General features: G+C 49.5%; 1 protein-coding gene and 1 pseudogene across 1 annotated transcript; both read left to right on the top strand.

The window, feature by feature from the left end:
- The first annotated feature begins 1,981 nt into the window (after window positions 1–1,981).
- On the top strand, window positions 1,982–3,941 carry LOC136552660 (zinc finger protein ZAT9-like). Its single transcript, XM_066544216.1, has one exon. The coding sequence runs from the start codon at window positions 2,222–2,224 to the stop codon at window positions 3,548–3,550; it is 1,329 nt and encodes a 442-aa protein (XP_066400313.1). The 5' UTR covers window positions 1,982–2,221; the 3' UTR covers window positions 3,551–3,941.
- A 6,638-nt stretch (window positions 3,942–10,579) lies between these two features.
- On the top strand, window positions 10,580–14,488 carry LOC136552659 (uncharacterized; annotated as a pseudogene).
- Window positions 14,489–22,423: the final 7,935 nt, after the last annotated feature.

Genomic DNA, 22,423 nt, shown 5'->3' with positions numbered 1-22,423 from the left:
GCGACGCAGGATACTCTTCTCTCGGTCCCCGCTCCCGCTTCACTGTAGCGCGATGGATGGGTGACTCCAGCATTGCTGACCCTGGGTCCTCACTTGGAGTTTAAAAGCACTTAAAATTCAACCATTACCTCCAGCAACAGCCACTACATCCTAGCCCTCGAATTCATACGATCCACTCGTCATTAGAGCAACTCCAGTGTAATCTAAAATTGAACCGAGAGCTCATCCGACTGAACCATGCACACTGGAGTATTCGAGCCGTATGTGTAGAAATCGCACTCCGCAGATGACTTGAACCGAAGCGATAAAATAACCAGTTCCGTGCACCACGTGAGCAGAGAGAAGCAAAGAACGGTTGGAGAAGAGTCCGCCTGGTCCTGGCCGTGAAACTTGGGTACCTTCCCAAAATTTTACAAAATTTTTCAAGATTTTCCGTCACATCGAATCTTTGGACGCATGCATGAAGTATTAAATATAAATAAAAAATAAAAACTAATTACACAGTTTAGACGAAATTCACGAGACGAATCTTTTAAGCCTAATTAGACTATGATTGATACTAATTACCAAATAACAACGAAAGTGCTACTGTACCATTTCGCCAAAAAAATCGCCAACTAAACAAGGCCTTGATGGAAGATTTTTTTTAATCGTACGTGGACCCTACTAATCGATGTCTACGCTAGAGTCATCGAACTCTCCTTGCGTTCGAGTGGCATGGATTTTACGATTTGATTTAGCACTAGAGCTGCCTTTAGGTCGTTTGTTCTCCATTTCTCTCTCACGCATCCACGGATAGACTCATTTCTCTACAATCACGATGTGCATCGTCCTTCGTGCCGCCGTGTGTCGGCATCGAAGAGGGAGAAGGGGAGAGGGGGGTCATGGACTCATGGTTGAGAAGGGCTCACCAAGGAGGAGTCGCTAGGGCGGGGAGGGGGCGGTGTCGTCGGAGCAAAGACATAGGAGCAAACACACTAGGGAGCATTGGAATGTACTAGAACATATGATAGGTCTGATTTGATAGTATTATACCAACACTACTGCAATACCATGACGTGTGTGCAAACGTACTGAAATGCACGCCAAACCTCGGATATAAAAGGCTAGCCTCAACATTTTGTATCGGGCTCTCTCTCTCTCTCCTCTTACCTAGGTGTGGGTGTGGGTGGGTGGGTGGGTGGGTGGGTGTGTGTGTGGGGGGGGGGGGGGGGGGGGAGATTAGCTCCTTGGTTTCCAACTTTGAAACCTGATGCACAAGGAGAGAGCTCAAGATCACGCTGGACGTATGTTTTTTTTCATAGTGGGGGTCTCAACTTGGTAATCTCTCACATGGATTGAGCTAATTGCTTCTAGCTCTTGTCTTTTGAATCCCTTTTGCTGTGAACATCTTGCTAACGTTAGTTCGCCGTCTACCCACCGACACCGATACAAACGTTATGTCAAAATATTTTATATGCATATTTTTTCATTTAAAATGCTATAAATTGTAGGATATATCTGTAATAGAATGTGACTATGACAATTTAGCTTATTACACCATGCTATCTCTAGAGAAGGCATAGTACCTCATAGAAATTAAGGGCCTCTAAGAAGTTATTCGTCGATCGATCTCTAGCAATTTATAGAGTTACCACAACAGCGGTTATCATGCAAAAAATTATCAAGGTCTCTAGCAATTTAGATACACGTAACAGTGCCGCTACAAATTGCCTTAGAAAAACCCTGTTGCTTACACTATAAACGCTGTGATACCGCCATAGGGCCACGTGTCTTCCTCGTAGATTTAACACGTCATCAAACTATGATGTGGCAGCCCTCCACGTTGGAGGCCCTTTTCTCTTCTAAAGTAACCTACCTTCTGTCTTCATTGCAGGGCCCATGTGGTTCTCTTCTCTCTCTCTCTCCTATCGGTTTTTAACTTTGCTTCCATGCATGGATTTCTCCTCCCCCAAGGCCCCAACCCAACCGCACCCGTCGCCCCCAACAAAACCTCCGAGCAGATCACGACCTCCACCATCCCGCTTAACCACACCACCCTACCTTTCCTCCCCTCTTACTCCTTCAACACTCTGCTAGCCTCAAGCTTGCTCTCGCCCTCTTTCTCTCAGATCTCCGACGCTCGACGCGCCGCGGATCCTCCTCCCGATCGCGTCCTGATGGCCTCCAGGTCGGTTTCTTGATCCCTCGATCCTGAATCAATCCCACCGTTTCTTGCTTCATGATGGATGTCGTGGAGCTTGCTGCGGCGGCGAGGCATGGATGCAAGGTCTGCGGGAAAAGCTTCCTGTGTGGCCGGTCGCTCGGAGGACACATGAGATCGCACATCTCGCTCGGCGAGGCGGCGCTGGAGGTTCACGCCGACGACGAGCTGAGGCGTGCTTCGCCGAACGGTGGCCGGAGCTGCAATGGAGTGGTCGGGTACGGGCTGAGGGAGAATCCCAGGAAGACCCGGCGGCTATCTGACTTCGCCAACGAGGAGGATGGCGGCCATGGCGTTGGCGATGGCGATGGAGAGCAGCACAAGGCGTGCCGGGAGTGCGGGAAGCTGTTCTCGTCGTGGAGATCTCTGTTCGGGCACATGCGGAGCCATGCGTCCGGCGGCAGGTATCGCGACGACGAGCATGATCTGGACGTGGAAGAGGAGGAATTCGTCCCAGTCCCAGAGGAGACGGAAGCAGAGGAAACAGAGATGGTGACGCCGATAGAGGCGCCTGTGGCGGCGGCGCCGGCGGCTCTGACGGTGCTGTCCGCTCCCCCTAGGCGGAGGCGCCGAACGATGCGCGTGGCGGCTCCGGCCCCCGCGCCGCCGCTGCCGCCGATGCTGAGCGGGTTCGAGAAGGAGCCGGAAGACGTCGCGCTCTGCCTCCTGATGCTCTCGCGCGACACCGGCATGTGGAGCTCGCCGGCCAAAGAGGAGCCTTTCGAGAGCGCGGAGAAGCAGGCGGGCCTCCCAAGAAGCGGCTACGCTTACAATTCCGACGACGACTTAGCTCTGCTCCAGTCCGCCGACGCCAAGATCAAGGGCCGCGTCGCCAAGAGGAGGAAGCGAGGCTCCCCGAAGCAGCGACGCGATCTCGTGGCGCCGAAGCGGACCCGGTACGAGTGCCCGGGATGCGGCAAAGTGTTCAGCTCGTACCAGGCGCTCGGCGGCCACCGCGCGAGCCACAAGCGGATCAACGCCAGCTGCAGCTCCCCCAAGGTCACACCCGCCGCGTCCTCCGCGCCGGAGCCAAGCACTGAGACGTACGCGTCGTTCAACACGCTGTCCCCCTCCGTGTCGCCGGACTCGGTGGCCATCGGCTTCGGCAAGCCCAAGGACGAAGCCGTGGCCGACGCGAAGTTCGAGTGCGCGGTTTGCTTCAGGGTGTTCGCGTCGGGGCAGGCTCTCGGCTGGCACAAGCGGTCGCATCTGATGCCCTCCGAGTCCGACGACGTCGAGCTGTACTACGTCAACGGTGCCGGCGCGGACCACCAGGAGCAGCATTCAGCAGCCGCGGACGGGTTCCTTGATCTCAACTTCCCACCGGCTGCACCGGAGGAGGCATGAAGCTCTGCTGCGATGGCTGTACCGAACCAAGCTTGATCCGCAAGCGATCAATGGTGGCTCTGTACAGATTGATTCAATTCAATTCATTTTTTCCAAGCTTAAGGGAATCTTGGAGGAGGAGGAAGATTAAGAAGAAGAGTTCGAGTTTTCTCCCAGGTTACTTAATGTTTTTTTTTTCTTTAGCATTTCTGTTCTTCAGGGCACTAGATCAATAAGCCTGCCTATGATGATATTCTGAGCTCGAGTAGCCGAGCTGGTTCAGTTTAGCGGATGCTAAGATTAGCTCGAAAGCTATCCATCTGCTTACTCGGTCAGTTTGTTATTTTTAACTTTGGCATCTGCTTGCTCAAGTCCATTAGCAATTCCCCGTGAATTTCTGAGTCAATGCTAGCCTTTGCTCTGCTCCTACTTTTGCTCACCAACCCGAGGTAATTGTTGCCTCAAAGTAACCAATTGCTTCAGCCGCTGCATGCTCAGTGTACTACGGTACTGTCATGCTACTGGTTGGTGGCTCTGCATGCTATATTGCTACGGTTCACTTCATACCAGCGAGAGAAGCAAGCAACAAGAGTACAGTACTTCACCTCTCTCTCTGACAGACAGCAAAGCAACGCAAATTGTGCATAAAGATTAGAAGGCATTGTGTTGTGCAAGCTAGATCAATGGAGGTATCGAGTATGCGAGCCAACCGAAACAGCAGGGGTGCAGCTTCAAGCAAGGGAGGGGCCGACGAGAGGAGTACAGTGATGGAAGCTCAGGAGCTGCAAACTATATGTCTTAGTGACAAAATGATTGGTTAGGACAGTGGAGCAGCAAATCTTTATGCAACAATAGGTACTGCTGAAGAAAGAGATTTGGCATGCATGTGTATGATGGCATGTGGGATCAGTCAGTGCAGTGTGCAGAGGGGTTGTTCACTAGTCCACCAGAACACTGGACAAGTCTTCTCACTCACCGTTCCAGTTTCTCTTTCTCTCATCCCCACTTAGTCTTCTTTGTTGCTTTAGCAAGACTGCTCCAAGATAGTTTATCCCGTCCTGTTCGCTGCGCTTATAAGCCATATTTTTCAGCCAATGAATAATATTTTCCTCTCACAACAAATCAGCCAATAGTACTGTCACCTATGGCTTATCAGCCATCTTTCTCTCCCTTCTGTTTCTCCCTCTAGAGAGTAGAGATGCACAGACAGCTCACGCGATTGTTGTGTTGCTCATGTCTCTTTCTTGCTCGGCTTCGTTGAACTAGCTTTGCTTTAGGAGGCACACAGGCCACTTGCTCATTGCTGCAACTCCTGCCGGCTGCCGAAATTCTATAGTCCTCAATTCCAGAGCACAGAGTTCGCATGCATCCAGCAGGAGTTTAAGCCTTCTCTTGTTTGGACCGGAGGTGTTACCAGCTGTGCTGGCGCGTTTGTTCAGGTCACATCTGTGTAGTAGACTAGTAGACTAGTAGGCTAGTAGCACATTCCTTGCTTCAGTTCAGTAAACTAGCACATCAGAGATCCAGAGAACAATGTTCCATAGGTCCATATCCATTGCGCAGAATGAAGCGCGCGCGCGCGTGTATATATACTGTATGAATACCATGCAATGCATCTTTATAATTGCTATACGATTGCCAAGATGCAAGCAATTCTTGTGACGCTTGATGGTTACGGTTTTTTGAGAAGCAGATGCGATGGCGATCTCCAAGCACCTCTTTTTATGGGTGCCAGTCGGATGGGACCACGCACGGCCATATGCCGGTCTTCTTCCCCATCCTATCCTATTAGGTGGAGCTCTCGATGTTGGTAACCCACAAGTCGAGCAAGGCTTCTCTTTTCTTTATGGCGCGAAAGATTGGGCGATGGCCTCATTTTGACCACAGCTGGGCCAATCTCAATAGGAGTTTTATAGGCATTAAATACGCTGATATGGTACTGCATTAATGAAGAAAGAGATGATAAAAATTTTATGGAAGTAGAGAGAGTTTACACTGTTTCAAAAATATGGGTCGTTGAAAACTGGGCTATGAAACCCCACTTATATAGCAGAGCCAATCGGTGTGCAGTCTGTGATTGATGGCTTTGATTCTGCATAGTGCAGACCCAAGCTGATGTGCTTCAAGCAAGAGTCTGAATTGTACTTTCTAGCAGTGGTCCACGCATGGTCATGACTGTCTTCCTGGTGCTTGCAGTCTTGCAGAAAATATATTTCAGAATACCATTGTGGATCAAAAGAGCATAAGGGCATAATTAGTCGATTTGCCAGTTAGCTTCCATTTGTCTTTACAATTAGCTGTAAGAGGAGATGTTAGATATAGCTCTCGACCGTGCAATTTCTTAGTCTCCATTAGCATTGACATGAATTGGTCACCTCCAATCAACAGGGCATTTTATATTGCACTACTTTTTACTCCAATTTCACTCCGAAACAAACTGTAAGATCTTTGATCAGCAATGATGTCCCTAGACATCCTTGGAACAGCAGGTGCCACAACCCACAAGCCAAAGCCTAGAAGGAAATGAGCTGTCACAAGCTCTTCTTGCATCTGGACAAAGGCCCAGGTCACACTCCAACTTGCGACGAGAAGGATATGCATATGTATATATATACTTGCAGAGGAATATCGATCATCTCTGGGTAATGACTTGCTTGCAGAGACAATTGGAGGATATATATATACATATACGTACTCATCCATAAACAAAGCCATGAGAGGGCATTGGTGTCATGGTGTGCAGGCAACTTCTGTTAGTGGTTCCCACAAATGTGTGCCCAACCAAACCAGACACCTCTCACCACTGCACACGGAGCCATAGCTCTGCTGCCTTGTAACCACTTAAACCAACCTTTCTTTAGCAGCCAGGACAGATCCAGATCTGCCTGCTTCAGCGGTCAGTACAATGCTGCTAAAATTAGCCAGGCGAGAGGGGTCTCAAAGATAGGAGCTCTAATTGGGTGCTTGTGACCGGATTAGTCGGCAACCACTAGCTGCAAAAATGCCATAAATTGTGGCTAACCATTTTGACTTTGTGGCTATGTTCTTTATTTATTTCTTCTTCTTTTTTTCTTTACTGCCATCAGAGGTGCCCAAGATCACTAATGCTAGCCCATTACTAGATGATGATACTGGACTGCTGGCAGATGCAAAGTTAGTGTTCACTATATGTATGAGTGAATTCAAGAATGCAATAATTGCCCGGGTTGATTGGATAGTGAGCAAAAGATCACACCAGCCAAGCTTTGGTTGCACTCTTCAAGGAAAGGCTACTGCTTTTTTACATGCCCCGAAATGTGTGACAAATCACGCCTCTGCTGTGTCTCTACTCTAGTACTACTGTAGTAGCAACTAGCAAATGTTGCTCTCGACGAGTATATGCTACTTGTTTTTCAGTGTACTGTCGTCAGGGTGGTTAAAGAAATATAAAAGCCCTTAAATTGGTTGGGGTTAGCATATCCAGAAGCTTGGTTACCTAATAAGAAGATAATAGTATGTGATGAGTGATGCAAAACATACAAAAATAATCAGTTTTTTTTGGAAGGAACAGGAGGGGCAAGGAGCCCCTACTGGATTAATATTAATAAAAAAACACAACAACAATCAGTGAATATAGCTGACCAAGGTAATTAGGTACTGGTAGGGTATCCTCATTGAAAGAGGCGAAATCGGAGCCTTCAGCTTGTAGAAAAGCAACGTTTCTCCTTTCAAAAAATATACTGGCAGGAAAAGTTGGGAAAGGCAACTGAAATGCTCCTTGAACAATAGCTGTTTGCTTGCAGCCATCAACAGAGCCACTTGATAGCATTGCATGATAGGAGCAAACAAACCGACTGAATCTCCTCATCGAACCAGTACTGCAAAAGAAAAGGGCACAAAAAACGCTATATGATTTGACACGCAACGCTGTTAACCTACACACTCCGTTCCAAAACTATTCAGAAAAGAAAAGCTCGTTGCTTCAATATATTCAGTAATAGAAGAAGATGGTCATTAATAAAGTGATAGAAGAGTAAAATTTGAGTGTGGGAGCTGCCTAAATACATGTTCAATCAAGCGTTAGCATTTTGATTGGGCAAAACTATTGAAAGTGCGAAAAAATACAGAAATGTGAAGGAATTACTAATTAGCTTAGGCCAATGATTTCTTGAGAGATTTCGGCTGGTAGCTTCTTGAGTAAAGCCCAACTCCCTCCATCCAACAAAGGTATCATTCTCATTTTTTATAGAAGTCAAATAATTTTAACTTTAACCAAATATATATGGCATAACCTGTTAACTATGCGCCCCCAACCCTAGCGGGCCTGGCGGGTTCTCCCACGCCGCCGTCGCCACCGCCAGCAGCCTCCCCGGCACCGGTGCCCACCCCTCCCAGCCTGCCCTCCCCCTACCCTCCCCTTCCACTTCTTCCTCCCTCCCTGCAACCCACCACCACGCCGCCTAGCGAGCACGACCCGCGCCGCGCCTCCTCCCCGACATGGGCGCCGCCGCCGTTGCAACCGGCTGCTACTCTGGCAGCGGAGGCCGCCTCCACCTCCCCTCCCCTCTCTCCTTACCCCCACCGCAGCCCCCCTCCCCTGCGGCGCGGCCCTGATGCCGGTGCCTGCGAAGGGCGCGGCCCTGACGCCGAGGCCTGTGGAGGGCGTGGGCCGACAACGCGCCAGGCTGGCTGCTCGCCACCGGGGTTGGGGCCGGCGTACAGGACGACACCGAAGGCCGTTGGGCCCTGGCCTTTGCTGTCGACGACGGCCGCCAGAGGCGGTAGGTTCTTGGGCACCGTCGATCTACTCGGATCAGCATCGTCCGGGTCCAAGAATGGGTCTTTTGGGTCTGTGGGCTCCCCGGAGGCCGCTGCGGCAACTGCGGTCAGCTCTCCAGTGCCGCGGCCCTCCCCGCCATCGTCGCCGCCTCGTCCACGACGCTAGCGATGCCGGGCCCCACAACCACGACCACTAGCAGCGTCGAGGGCACCACCGTGGGATGCAGCACTGGAGCGCTTCCGCACATCCCCTCTCCATTACAGCCGCCGCTGACGCCAGGATCCATGCTCTCGCCGAACGCGACTGCATTCTACCCGCCTTTGGTAGGGCGCACGACCCTCCACAACCTACCTGGATGCCGTCCGTCGACTGGTGAAGCCGGTAACTGTGTCCCCACCGCAGCGCCCAGACCCGTTCAGTTGTGGTTCGGGGCCGTGGCGGAGCGAACACGAGATGACACGGACATGGATGAAGCTGGCGGCACATCCCCAGTTGGTGCGCGGCCTACCTGCTCGGCAAGTGGAGGGCCAGCGTCCCTGCCTGCCAATGCCTCGGCCGGCGCGGACGGGTCTTCGCTCGCAACGCTGATGGGTGGCGGGAGATCCTCCCCCGGGCAGAGACGGGACCTGCGGCCACCTCGGTTGAGCCTCTCCAAGAGCAGCTCCCGCCGGCCCGGAGGATCCCCGCAGAGCTTCGCGATAGATGTTTCAACTGCCTCTCCTACTCGCACAGAGTAGCGACTTGTCGATTGCCACGGCGTTGTCTGCGCTACCACGACTTCGCCCACCTCGCTAGGGACTACAAACGGATGAGGTCTGCTGCGACAGCGAAGGCGAAGGGTGACGTTGCTCGTGGACATGAGCCACCGGCCCCCAGCACACACCACACAGCAACCCGCCAAGTTCGGTCAGGGCCACGGGAGGCACCGGTAGAAGCCGGCAACGACGCTGGCAACGTCGGAGAAAGCCGGCAAGCGACACCAGCATGGATGCACCCGCCGCCTCCGCCGACAACGCTACTACCTCTGCCGCTGCACACTACCTCCACGAGCCAGGTCCGCCCGTCATGACGACTGCTCCTCAAGATGAGGATGCATCGCTGGTGGACACCAGTTCTCTGGCGAAGGCTTGGACGATGGGCTCGCCTACGCTGTTGCCGGAGCAAGGACAACTACCGGTCACGCCACAGCGGGCGAGACATGCCGTGGAGGCTGAGGCGTGCTCCAACAACATACCCTCAGGCAAGGACGTGGCCACCCCCATCCTGTCGTCGGGGGGGGGGGGGGGGGACAGCCCGCCGTCCTAGATGACGAGGAGCGCCTACAAAGCCCTAGTGCCATCCGCCTAGCCGCGGACATGACCACACATCGCGAGGGACGCGGGAGCTCTGCCGCCAAGAGGCTAAAGCGGTTCACCGTAAAGATCCTACGTAAGATGTTATCGTTGCTGCTGCCTCAGCCAGATGTAGAGGCACAACCAAGGTTGCCGACTCACAGTAGAAGGATTGCCGCTCAGGCGCTTTCACGCATCCCGGCTTCAAAAGCGGGGAGAGGTGCTGGTGATGAAGCGGATGGGCTACCTTGATGGGCAGACGAGGCCTTCCACGGTGTCCCAGGACACATACGATAGCATCTTCGTCGACCAGCTCAAACCCTCGCATATTGAGGCAATGCGACAGCTCTTCCTGGACCCACAAGGAGAGCGTCCGAGGCGCCGCGCACGCCAGCGCGTTTGATCGTCGATGATGGCTACGTAGTATGATTAGCGAGTAATAGCTCATTATCTTCTCATGCTAGGGAAGGGCAGAGCCGATTGTATAACAATCACACCCTCACCCTAGTGTGCCATGTTCGTGGCGTGTCGTTGTAACTTTCACTATTTCTCGATCTTAATACAAAGATGCGCAAACTTTTTGCGTATTTAAGAAAAAATAATAGATTATTGATATTAGTATGGTGTATAATAAGTATTATTAGATTAATTATTGAATATATTTTCGTGATAAGCTTTTGTAGAGTTGCTAATATTTTTTTATAAACAAATTCAAACTTAGGAAAGTTTGATCTGCATAAAACGTTACATGACTTTAATTTTGACACGAAGGGATCGAGTACTACGGCTCCTCGAGAAGCTCGCTTGAAAAATGATGCCATGGCGACCATCACATCACATAACAAAGAAAACATCATCGTTCTTTTCGCTAAAGTTGAAAAAATGCCCCTCGATTTAAAATTTTATAGACGCACAAATAACCGGGCGCATAATATTTTCTTAGAGCCTTCGGATGCTGATCGGACGGTGAACCGTTTTGAGGGAGAGAGAAGAAAAAAGCAGTGTTTAGCAGCTCTCGAGCTTTCCCTCGCTCCCGTCTCTCTGCGCTCTTCGCCGCCGCCATGGAGGTCGAGCTCCCGCCGCGGGTGCCGTCCCCTCCGGCACAAGCTCCCTCAGACGCCTCGCCAGTTGGCGTCACCGTCATCACCGGCTACCTCGGGGCCGGCAAGTCGACGGTGAGATTTTGTTCCGTACCTTAACGGCCTAACCGCCGCCTCTCCCCCACCGTGTGTTTGGTGAAGTAGGCGCGTCAGCATGCATGCACTTCATAGAATCAGAGGCAAATCGCTGGGTACCCAATATTCGCTGTACAAAGTCTCGCTGATAAAGTGATAGGATACTTCTAATCTCACGAAATTGAATCCTGGTTTAATCTATTTTGTGCCCTATCATGGTTACAAACTATAGGATTACTAGTTTACCACAACAGCTCCTCTGAAAATTGTCATCCTCAGTTCAGTGTTTTCTGACATAATTGATTCATAGGTGTAGCTCACCTTATGCTTTCTCATGGTAGCATTTATGTATCTATTAATGCAGTGTTAGTGTGTTACATTAAGTTTCTTAGCCAGTTTCTCGATTAGCTGATTAATGACTTGACAGTTTCTATTGGACTTTGAACTCTAAAACAGTTTCTATTGGACTTGGAACTTTCAGTTAGTCAACTACATTTTGAATGAGCAACATGGGAAGAGAATTGCCGTGATACTAAACGAGTTTGGAGAGGAAATTGGGGTCGAGAGGGCGATGATCAATGAGGGACAAGGTGGTGCACTTGTCGAGGAATGGGTGGAGCTGGCCAATGGATGTGTCTGTTGCTCTGTGAAACACAGTCTGGTTCAAGCACTTGAGCAGCTTGTGCAGAGGAAGGATAGGTAAGATACAGTTATTCCTATCTACGCAAGGATACCTTGGATACAAGTGTGGCCTAGGATTCCAGAATTTTGGGCCCTCCTTTCTGTATCTTTTTGGTTCTTTTATCTACCTGTTGATATGGCCAAATTATTTGGTGATATAATTTGATTTGATATTGACATCCTGGCTGTAGCTCTAAATTGTTGGCATCCTGTTTTTGGCTCACAACACCCTTCTTATTCATGAACAGGAGACCGATTATCTTTTGCTAATGATGGTTGCTTGCCTTATCTAGTCTGCATGAAGCTGTAGAGTTCAATTTAATTTTTTCATTTTTTTATATATTATGTTGTGCTCTTGCATTGGTCCAATGTTATAAGTTGGATTGGTAGCACCCTTTTGAATTACGATGATGCAAATTGTCCTAACATGTTGGAGTGATTTGGTATCCTGCAGAATGGATCATATATTACTTGAGACAACAGGATCGGCCGATCCTGCTCCACTTGTTTCTGTTCTTTGGCTAGACGATCAATTGGAGTTCTCAATTAGACTGGATTCTATTATTACGGTTAGTTAAGCCTTGTGACATTTGTTTTTTTTTCTTTTGTTTGATCAGTTGTCAACCATATTTTGTGAGATGTAGAAAACACTATTGCTGATCATATGCATAACCTTGCTCTGCAGCTTCCTTTTTAAATTTCCCATTTCCCATTCTTATAATACTCTAAAAGTTCTGCAAACTATCTGTACTTCGCTTCCTTTAGTTGCTCTTAAGATCACAATTTAGAATATCATATCATATCACGTTGGACTTTTTTTTAATATATTTTTTGTTATCTATTGGCAGGTTATTTATGCAAAAAACTTCAGGGTTCCTCATTCCCTGAAGCATTTCATCAAATTGCATTTGCGGTAACTTGTCCTTTGTGTCTCTCTTGTTTTTGTCATTTCATGGTTTATTTTTGGGATATTGACTTCTTGAATTTGGAGTTTCCTTTTTTTTTTATCCTTGCAGCTGCAGTTAGAATTCATAACTCCAGTATCCGAATAACTACATGTCAAATTCGTGTAACAGGACGTTGTGATATTGAACAAAATTGACCTAGTGGAAGACAATCTTGAGGATTTGGAAAAACACATTCATGATGTGAATGCTCTGGTTACAGTGGTGCGGTCTGTCCGTTGCCAGGTTGACTTGAATGAAGTATTTAACCGGCAAGCATATGGTGCCAAGGTTAGTAAACTAGTTAAGAACTTAAATTCAGCTTTTCATCTTAATTATGTCAATGTTTGAAGGTTAAGCTGCTTTGATGTCTTAGGCAACTTGAATATTTATTGTCAAAGTTTATTTTAACTCTATAGCCTATAGCCGTAGGCTGCTTAGAAAGATGGACTATATCATAAGGACTATGAAGGATATATCAAACCAACAAGTCAGTCAGCCTGTTCGCTGGTTGGTTTCTGGCTGATAAGCCCGGCTGGTGCTGGTTTGTTGTGAGAGGAAAACACTGTATCATGGCTGATAAGCCCTGGCTGAAACCAACAAGCGAACAGGCTGAGCGAACTTTGGGGCTAAGTGGCTAACTAGCAGTATCCTCCACAAGTTGAAGTCTTGAGCAACTATATGGCAATGCAATTTATCCTCAATACTTCATATGCTAGATATTGAAAATATTACACGACTCATCAACACTATCCTTATATGTTCTGAGTTTTATCTAACTGAATGGAAACTTGGAAACCAATAGAACAACCTGAAAACAATTCTGCAAAGCTGATTCTTTGTCCATTGCAAGGCTTTATATATGCTAGAAATATGCATTGGTCTGATCTTGCAGGGATGCAATTCTAACTTCTTCCTTCTTTTTCACTAGAATTCATCCCATCTGCAAGAACTGCTGGACTATAGTAAATCAGTGCTACCTAGTCGCCGTCATGATAACAGTATTTCCACCTTGTGCATCTATGAGCAGGATTCTGTTAACCTGGCTAAGGTACTTTCTCTCCTTAAATGAACCATTTCAAAAGAATCATGTAATGAAGTCAGACATTAAGACATTTGCATACAGAAAATGGGGGCTCAAAAGATATTTCTTATTCAAGGATACAAAGTTGACATAAAGTGCATAGTTTGCAATTCAAAGTATGTCTTGAATTGTTTCACTCACTGTTCCACATCAAGTGGCATTCTTATTTCGTAGGATAAATTGTTCCTGTCTCGAATATAGATATTTCTTCATACATCAAAACAAGATGTTCCACACTTTCTCTGTGAGGCTGCCAGCTGGACTAAATAAATTGACAAAATTCAGTACTTTAAATGGGAACGACTATTTAATATTTTCTAGTATCCATGCCTTAGCGACCCCCCCTCCCCCCTCCCCCCACAAGGTTCTCTGTTCTTGATCTAATGAACTTGAACCTCCAATTATCAGTCCCTTTTGCATATTTGTCTGATACCCTGTTGTGGTTTGTTTTTTACAGGTGGAGTCTTGGCTTGAAGATCTTCGTTGGGAAAAGAAATCTAGTATGAGCATATATCGCTGTAAAGGGATTTTATATATCCATGATTCAGACCAAGTTCATACATTACAGGTTGTTACATCATACAAAGAATCTGAAAGAACTGCATGATCAGCTAAAGCTATCAGCCATTTTTTTGTATTTTGTTGCAGGGATTGTCAGTACTGATTTCTGATTTTGCCCTTATGCAGGCAGTGAGGGAAGTCTATGAAGTTGTGCCGGCTCGGAAATGGTCTGAGACAGAGTCTCACATGAACAAGATAGTTGTCATAGGTAAAACCTCAAAAGTCAAAACTCAGTAGTTCAGCATTTGCAAATTCTGAACTGGTTGTAATATTTGCATGCCCATTTTGCTGTAGGCCGCAATTTGGATATCAATGTTCTTCAAGATTCTTTTAGTGGTTGCAAGAGCTGATAATGAGCATCTGTTTGCCTTGCACAATGTTAGCGTTAGATAATCTACTGCTTCCTTGTGTGAACACACAGCAAGGAAAGACGACGCCGAAAAGGCCTCCTGATGTGGTACTGTAGCCGCTGTAGAGGCAGATGTGGTACTGTAGCCGCTGTAGAGGCAGGCGCCGAACGGCTCACCTGCCGGACTGTAGCCACATGCAGGGGCAAGCGCCAGAGTCAGCCCTGCTGTGTTATCTAGTCACTGTTACAGCATGAGAGCTATACTAGGACTAGATGGATAGAGTTGTATATATAGTTTGCTACTGTAACTCAACAAAGAGAGTTTAGTTTTGCCATATCCTATGCAGGGCTCCGGCCAACGCTGGTGTTTTGTACTGTGTGTATGCTCTGTTCTTCTCTTCTTCTCCCTCTAGTCATAGTGTGCGTGGTCGGACAACCTCTGTCGTGCTCGGCCGTGGTCGGCAAAACTGGTGAGTGGTCGACTCACCTGAGCCGGTGATCCTGTGGGCTAACAGGTGGTATCAGAGCCATACAAACGCCGTCGCTGGACTAACCGCTGGCGATGACGAACGGTTCGGAAATGGACGACAGTAGTGGCACTGCTGTGGCTGCCCAGCCACGACCGGAGGTCGTTGTTCGCACGGTGCAGGAGGTTAGCGGCACCAGTTGGCCGACGCTAACTCGCACCAACTATGAAGAGTGGTCGGTGACCATGAAAGTCAAGCTCAGAGCCCGACGGCTTTGGAATGCTGTTGACAAGGGCACCGAAAATGAGAAAGATAACATGTCAGCGTTGGAGGCTATTCTCGCTGCTGTACCGACAGAGTACAGGGAGCCGTTGGGAGCGAAGAGCTCTGTTAAGGAGGCGTGGGAGGCTATTGCGGCGATGCGCGTCGGTTCCGACCACGCAAAGAAGGCGACGATCCAGCTTCTGAAGCAGGAGTACGTCAACCTCAAGTTCAAGAATGGTGAAACGGTGGAGGATTTCTCCCTCTGCTTGCAGGCGCTCATCAACAAGCTGAAGAGCCATGACGTCACCATCGACGAAGAGGAGGTGGTCTCCAAGTACCTCCACTCCGTGCCGACAAAGTACATCCAGATCGCTCTCTCCATAGAGACGATGCTAGACTTGTCCACCCTCACCATTGAGGATGTGACAGGCCGTCTGTGGGCGGTGGATGAGCGCCTGGAGCAGGCGACAACAACGAAGGACAGCGACAAACTGCTGCTGACAGAGGAGGAGTGGGCTGCTCGGAGGAACTTTGGGATAGCCTCCTCTAGGTGCGGCGGCGATGGTAAACGCCGCGGCAAGGCTTCTTCGGTAAAGAAGAAGCAGGTCGACCCCAACGCCTGTCGGCGCTGCGGGAAGTCGGGCCATTGGGCACGAGAGTGCCCAAATCATAAGCAGGAGAAGAAGGCTGAGGCTCATCTGACACAAGTTGATGACGATGATGAGGCCACTATCCTGATGGCGATGTTCTGTGCACTGCACGACGTCAAGGCTGAGGAGAAGGAAGAGGCGACGACGGTGGAAGGACCTAGGAAGGCCCTGAAGGCTGTCAACCTCGACGAACCACGCGCCCAAGTCCACCTCGGATGTGTGGGTGCTGACCAGGAGTAGCGGTGGTATCTAGACTCTAGTGCTAGCAACCACATGACGGGCTCCAAGGCATCCTTCTCCGAGCTCAACGACGATGTTACCGGTACGGTGAAGTTTGGTGACGACTCACGGGTGGCAATCCAAGGGTGCGGCACCATCATCTTTAGGTGCTAGAACGGGGAGCATCGCGTGCTAACAGATGTATATTACATCCCGCAGTTGCGTTCTAGCATCATCAGCATTGGTCAGCTGGATGAGCGCGGTAGCGAGGTACTAATCAAGGACGAAGTCCTTAGGATCAGGGATCAGGAGCAGCGACTTCTCGCCAAGGTGAAGAGGTCCCAGAACCGCTTGTACCTGTTTGACCAGAAGGTAGAGCAGCTGGTGTGCCTGGAGGCAAGTCACACCGAGGAACCGTGGCTATGTCATGCCCGGTTCGGACATCTCAACTTCGACGCACTTGGTCAGCTGAGAAGATGGTCCGAGGGCTACCCCACATCAAGCACGGAGGTGAGCTGTGTGACAGTTGCCTGGCCGAGAAGTAGAGGAGGCTATCGTTCCCAAAGGCGGCCAAGTATCGCGTGAAGGACGCTCTCGAGCTCATCCACAGCGACCTCTGCGGGCCGATCACGCCAGCTACAAACGGTGGTAGGCGGTACTTCATCCTGCTTGTGGATGATTGCAGTCGCTACATGTGGCTGCAACTCCTGACGAGCAAGGACAAAGCGGCGATAACGATCAAGAAGTTCAAGATGCGCGCGGAGGCCGAGAGCGGCAAGAAGCTCTGTGTGCTGAGGACTGATCGCGGCGGCGAATTCACTTCGGTGGAGTTCGCTGCATACTGCGTGGACCAGGGTGTGGTGCGACACCACACCGCGCCATACTCGCCACAACAGAATGGCATGGTGGAGAGGCGGAACCAGACGGTGGTCGGCATGGCTCGATCCATGATGAAGGCCAAAGGCATGTCGGCAAGGTTCTGGGGTGAGGCGGTGACCACGACGGTGTTCATCCTCAACTGCGCTCTGATGGGCAAGACGCCGTTCGAAGCTTGGTATGGGCACAAGCCGAGCGTGTCCTTCCTCCGGACATTCGGCTGCATCGGCCACGTTAGGAAGACAAAGCCGATCCTCACCAAGCTGGAGGACAGGAGCACACCGATGGTGTTCCTAGGCTACGCAGAGGGTACCAGGGTGTACCGGCTCTATGACCCACGTGGAGACAAGGTACTTGTCTCGCGCGACGTCGTGTTTGACGAGAAGGCGGCTTGGGACTAGACCAGTCCGAGCACGGGGGAAGCTAGCGGCTTCACTAACACCTTCGTCGTCGAGTACCTGGTCATCCACGATGGTGGAGACGCTAGGGAAGAGGTGTCGAGCACTCCGAGAGAGGTGCCGAGCACTCCAGCAACAGAGCCGAGCACTCCTAGGGCAGTGCCGAGCACTTAGGGAGGAGTGCTGAGCACTCCTAAAGGGACGCCGAGCACACCAGGAGTGGTGCCAGGAGGTTCTATAGTGGTGACGACCACTCCAGGACGGGTGCCGAGCACTCCCATAGCGGAGCTAAGAGGTCTTGCAGTGGTGCTGACCACTCCAAGACTGAGGCTGAGCACTCCTACAGTGGTGCCGAGCACTACAGGAGTAGTGACGAGCTATCCAGGAGTAGTGTCGAACACTGCAACCGGGGTGCCGAGCACTTCGGGTGCTGTGTCGAGTACTCTGGCGGAACAGGGAACTCCATCGATGCCGATCGAGTTCGCCTCACCTCCAAATGACATCACTGAGTTTGTGGATGCCTTCCACGAAGGTGAGGAGGTGCGGTTCCGCAGGCTGGATGACATCGTTGGCGGCACAGTGCCCTCAGGCCTGGCTGGTCGGCTGCTCAATGATCAAGAGCTGCTGCTCGTCAGCGTAGAGGAACCACCCATGTTCGCGCTGGCTGAGCGCGACGGAAACTGGCGACGGGTATGCTGGAGGAGATGAAGGCGATCGAGGAAAACAAGACATGGCAGCTCGTCGATCCACCTCCAGGATGTCGTCCGATCAGCCTGAAGTGGGTGTACAAGGTCAAGCGGGACGAGCCTGGCGCCATTGTCAAGCACAAGGCTTTGAGGAAGTCTTTGCACCAGTAGCGCGCATGGAGTCTATCCGTTTGCTACTAGCCTTGGCAGCAGCAAAGGACTAGCGCGTCCATCACTTGGATGTTAAATCGACCTTCCTCAACGGCGAGCTGATGGAGATGGTCTTCATTAGGCAACCTCCAGGTTTTGCCGTCAAGGGAGAGGAGCATAGGGTGCTCCAACTGCGCAAAGCGCTCTACGGGCTACGGTAGGCCCCACGAGCGTGGAACGCCAAGGTTGATGCCACGCTGGGCGAGCTTGGGTTCTAGCGGTGCACAACTGAGCACGCGCTCTATACGCAGTGACGGGGGAAGGAGGAGCCCGTTGTCGGCGTGTATGTGGATGACTTGATCATCACCGGCGCGTGCACGGAGGACATCAGCAGCTTCGAGATGGCGGCTCATTTTCAAATGAGCGATCTCGATGCACTCTCCTACTACCTCGGCATCGAGGTGAGACAAGGGAAGGAGGAACTCACGCTCGGTTAGAGCGCGTATGCCTCGAAGCTGTTGGAACGGAGCGGCATGGCTGAGTGCAAGCCATGCGTGACTCCGATCGAGGAGCGGCTGAAGCTAACGAAGGCCAGCACCACGACGAAGGTGGATGCAACACTCTACTATAGCATCATCGGTGGTCTACGCTACCTAGTCCACACGAGGCCGGACATTACGTTCGCCATGGGCTACGTCAGTCGCTTCATGGAGGATCTCGAAGAGGATCACTAGGCTGCAGTGAAGCGGCTACTATGCTACGTCAAAGGGATGGTGGATCAGGGGATCATCTTTCCCAAGACCAGCGGGAGTAGGCTGTAGCTCACTGTGTTCAGTGATGCGACATAGCGGGGGACATCGACGGACGGCGGAGCACCTCTAGAGTGCTCATCTTCCTCAGGTCGGCTCCAATTTCATGACTGTCGCTGAAACAGAAGGTGGTGGCGCTATCTACGTGCGAGGCAGAGTATGTAGCGATGGCCACAGCGGCGTGCCAAGTTGTGTGGCTGCGCCGGCTGCTGGGCGAGCTGATCGATGCGGAAGCTCACCCACCAGCATTGATGGGGACAACCAGCCCGCCATCGCCCTTGCAAAGAATTCGGTTCTCCACGACCGGAGCAAGCATATCGACGTGAAGTTTCATTTCCTCAGGGACTGTGTCAATGAAGGGCAGATCGTCATCGAGTTCGTCGAAACTGATCGACAACTTGCGGACATCCTCACCAAGCCGCTCGGACGTCTTTGACTCACGGAGCTGAAGGAGATGATCGGCATGGAGGGGGTACAAGGGATAGCAGTAGGATTATGGGAATAATTGTTAGATAATCTATTGCTTCCTTGTGTGAGCACACAGTAAGGGAGGGCGGCACCGAAAAGACCCCCTGTTGTGGCACTGTAGCCGCTGTAGAGGCAGACGCCGAACGGCTCACCTGCCGGACTGTAGCCACATGCCGGGGCAGGCGCTAGAGTCAGCCCTACTGTGTTATCTAGTCACTGTTACAGCATAGGAGCTGTACTAGGACTAGATGGATAGAGTTGTATATATAGTTCGCCACTACAACTCAACAAAGAGAGTTTAGTTTTGCCATCTCCTATACAGGGCTCCGGCCAATGCTGGTGCTTGTACTATGTGTATGCTCTGTTCTCCCTCTTCTTCTACCTCTAGCCATAGTGTGTGTGGTCGGACAACCTCTATCGTGCTCGGTCGTGGTCGGCAAGACTGGTGAGTGGTCGACTCACCTCAGCCTATGATTTTGTGGGCTAACAGTTAGTTGCCCATTTTTCTATGAGGTAATTTTTTTAACGTTTCTATGAGGTAAAATTAGACTTCATCAAGGGTTAGCCTTAAGCCTGTATCTCTTTGCCTTGGTAATGGATGAGGTTACCAGGAACATACAAGGGGATATCCCTTGGTGTATGTTGTTCGCTGATGATGTAGTGTTAGTGGACGAAAGCCAGGCGGGAGTAAATAGAAAACTAGAGTTATGGCGGCAGACCATTGAATCTAAAGGTTTTGAATTGAGCAGAACTAAAACCCAATACATGAGATGTGACTTTGGCGAAGTTGTACAGGAGGAGGGAGATGTGAGTTTGAAAGGTCAAGTAGTGCCTAAGAAGGATACCTTTTGGTATCTGGGATCGAGGCTATAGAGGGATGGAGATATTGATGTGGACATTAGCCATAGAATCAAAGCAGGGTGGATCAAGTGGCGACAAGCTTCTGGCATTCTCTGTGACAAGAGGGTACCACAAAAACTAAAAGGCAAGTTCTATAGAACGGCGGTTAGATCGGCTATGTTGTATAGAGCAGAATGTTGGCCTACAAAGATTCGACATGTTCAACAACTGAGTGTTGCAGAAATGTGTATGTTGCGATGGATTTGTGGTCACATAAGAATGGACCGAGTTCGGAACGATGATATACGTGATCGCCTAGAGGTAGCACCAATTGAAGAAAAGCTTGTCCAACATCGGTTAAGGTGGTTTGGCCATGTCCAAAGAAGACATCCAGAGGCACCAGTACATTCTGGAGTCCTAAGCCAAGCTAATAATATGAGGAGAGGTAGAGGAAGACCAAAATTGATATGGGGGAGGCAATAGAAAGAGATTTGAAAGCTTAGGATATACCTAGAGATCTATGTTTGAATAGGAATACTTAAAAAGCAGCTATTGTAGTGCCTGAACCGTGACTTGGGGCTCTTGGTGGGTTTCAACTCTAGCCTACTCCAACTTGCTTGGGACTGAAAGGCTATGTTGTTGTTGTTTCTGTGAGGTAAATTGCCCTTTGTATTAGAGGTTGCCATTCACATTTTCCACTTTGGGGGCATCACATGCCATTATGGATAGCTTTGCTGTTTGTGGCATTGAGCTGCCATTATCATGAGTTGCTATGTTAACAATGCTTGTATACTGTTTAAAACGATTCAACTCTTTGTGTGTTTGTACATCAGTTTAATTTTCTTACCTGTAGTATGCATGTAGGTACCTCTGTGCAAGTGAATACTGAACTGGAGGAGAATCTTCAGTCGGGGATTATAGATATTAGGTGCTCCATACATACACTTGGTGTATGAACTGGTGATTCCAGGTCTTGTTTGGTTGGCTGCATTGCCCCAGGTCTGAGTACCCATGTATGAGTTTGGTGTGGTTACCACCAGCTATTGCAGAATGAAGAACAGTAGAAGAAAACAGAGATAATTTTGCCTCAGTTCAACAAGCTTGGCATTGACAATGACCTTGGAGCTTCTAATGACATAAACATGACAATAGTACTCCCAGCAAATCATGAACAACAAAAGTCATAGTTCCTCACAAGGTCATTGTCTTTACACGTGTTCAAGGCATTTTGAAACCATCACAGGCAATATGAAACATTTAGAGGCACCTGCAACAATGCTTAGCAATGAAAAAGACGAGCACCATCAAAATAAACGATCGAACCAAAGTAATAGCCAATAACCAAGGTATTTTAGGGCTTGATTGGTTGCCCGAAGTACTGCAAGGAGGCGTTTTAGGGAATAGACCCCAGGCACCTTTCCTCGATAGACAACATACCAAGCCTTGGCATTTTGAGCATCACAGGCAGTTGTAGCAACAAGCAAGAACGAACCACAGGAGCACCAGCAACAAAAAAGACTACACCACAGCCACAACAAATAACACTAGTTTGTTCCTAACCACCTTTGGTGGAGGATTGACAAAAACTTTGTCATCTTCACAACCCATGAACTCCAAGTATGATGCTTCTGTCTCTTCTTTGTTAGGAAAGCTCTTGTAGCTATTGTTTTTAAACCAGTTACCTAGGCATTGCATCTAGCCTAGGTTGCATATACCCCAGGAACTCTACCACGGTACATAACATACCAAACCATTTGCCCCTTAAAAACACATAAAAGCAAGTATAAGATGTTGATAAGATGAGCGGTAGTTCAATCGATTTGCCTCAGATTTAATTGCCTTTTCATTTGACCTTGAACTTGGAGCTTAAGAAACATAGACAGCAACAAACCTCAAACAGATAGTAGAAAACCAAGATCATGACAGGCATGAAACCATGAGAGACATCTAGCCCAGCTATCAGATCATCACAACTGCTCAGCTGTTGCTTGGGCATGGATGTCTCACATGGTTTGATGACAGCCATGAGACGCATAAGCAGAAGATAGAAGAAACAATGCTCCAGTACATCACAAGTCCAAGGTCATCAATGTGCATAATCCATTACTCAAACTGGCACTGTTATCTTCATAGGCATGAAAAGGATCTCACAGTTGTATCAGCCTCAGTCAAAAAAATGGTTG

Source organism: Miscanthus floridulus, chromosome 4 (assembly GCF_019320115.1).
Source record: "Miscanthus floridulus cultivar M001 chromosome 4, ASM1932011v1, whole genome shotgun sequence".
In the NCBI taxonomy this organism is placed as follows: domain Eukaryota; kingdom Viridiplantae; phylum Streptophyta; class Magnoliopsida; order Poales; family Poaceae; genus Miscanthus; species Miscanthus floridulus.
Note: the sequence above shows the minus strand (reverse complement) of the source record. Positions and strands in the feature narration are given on the sequence as shown.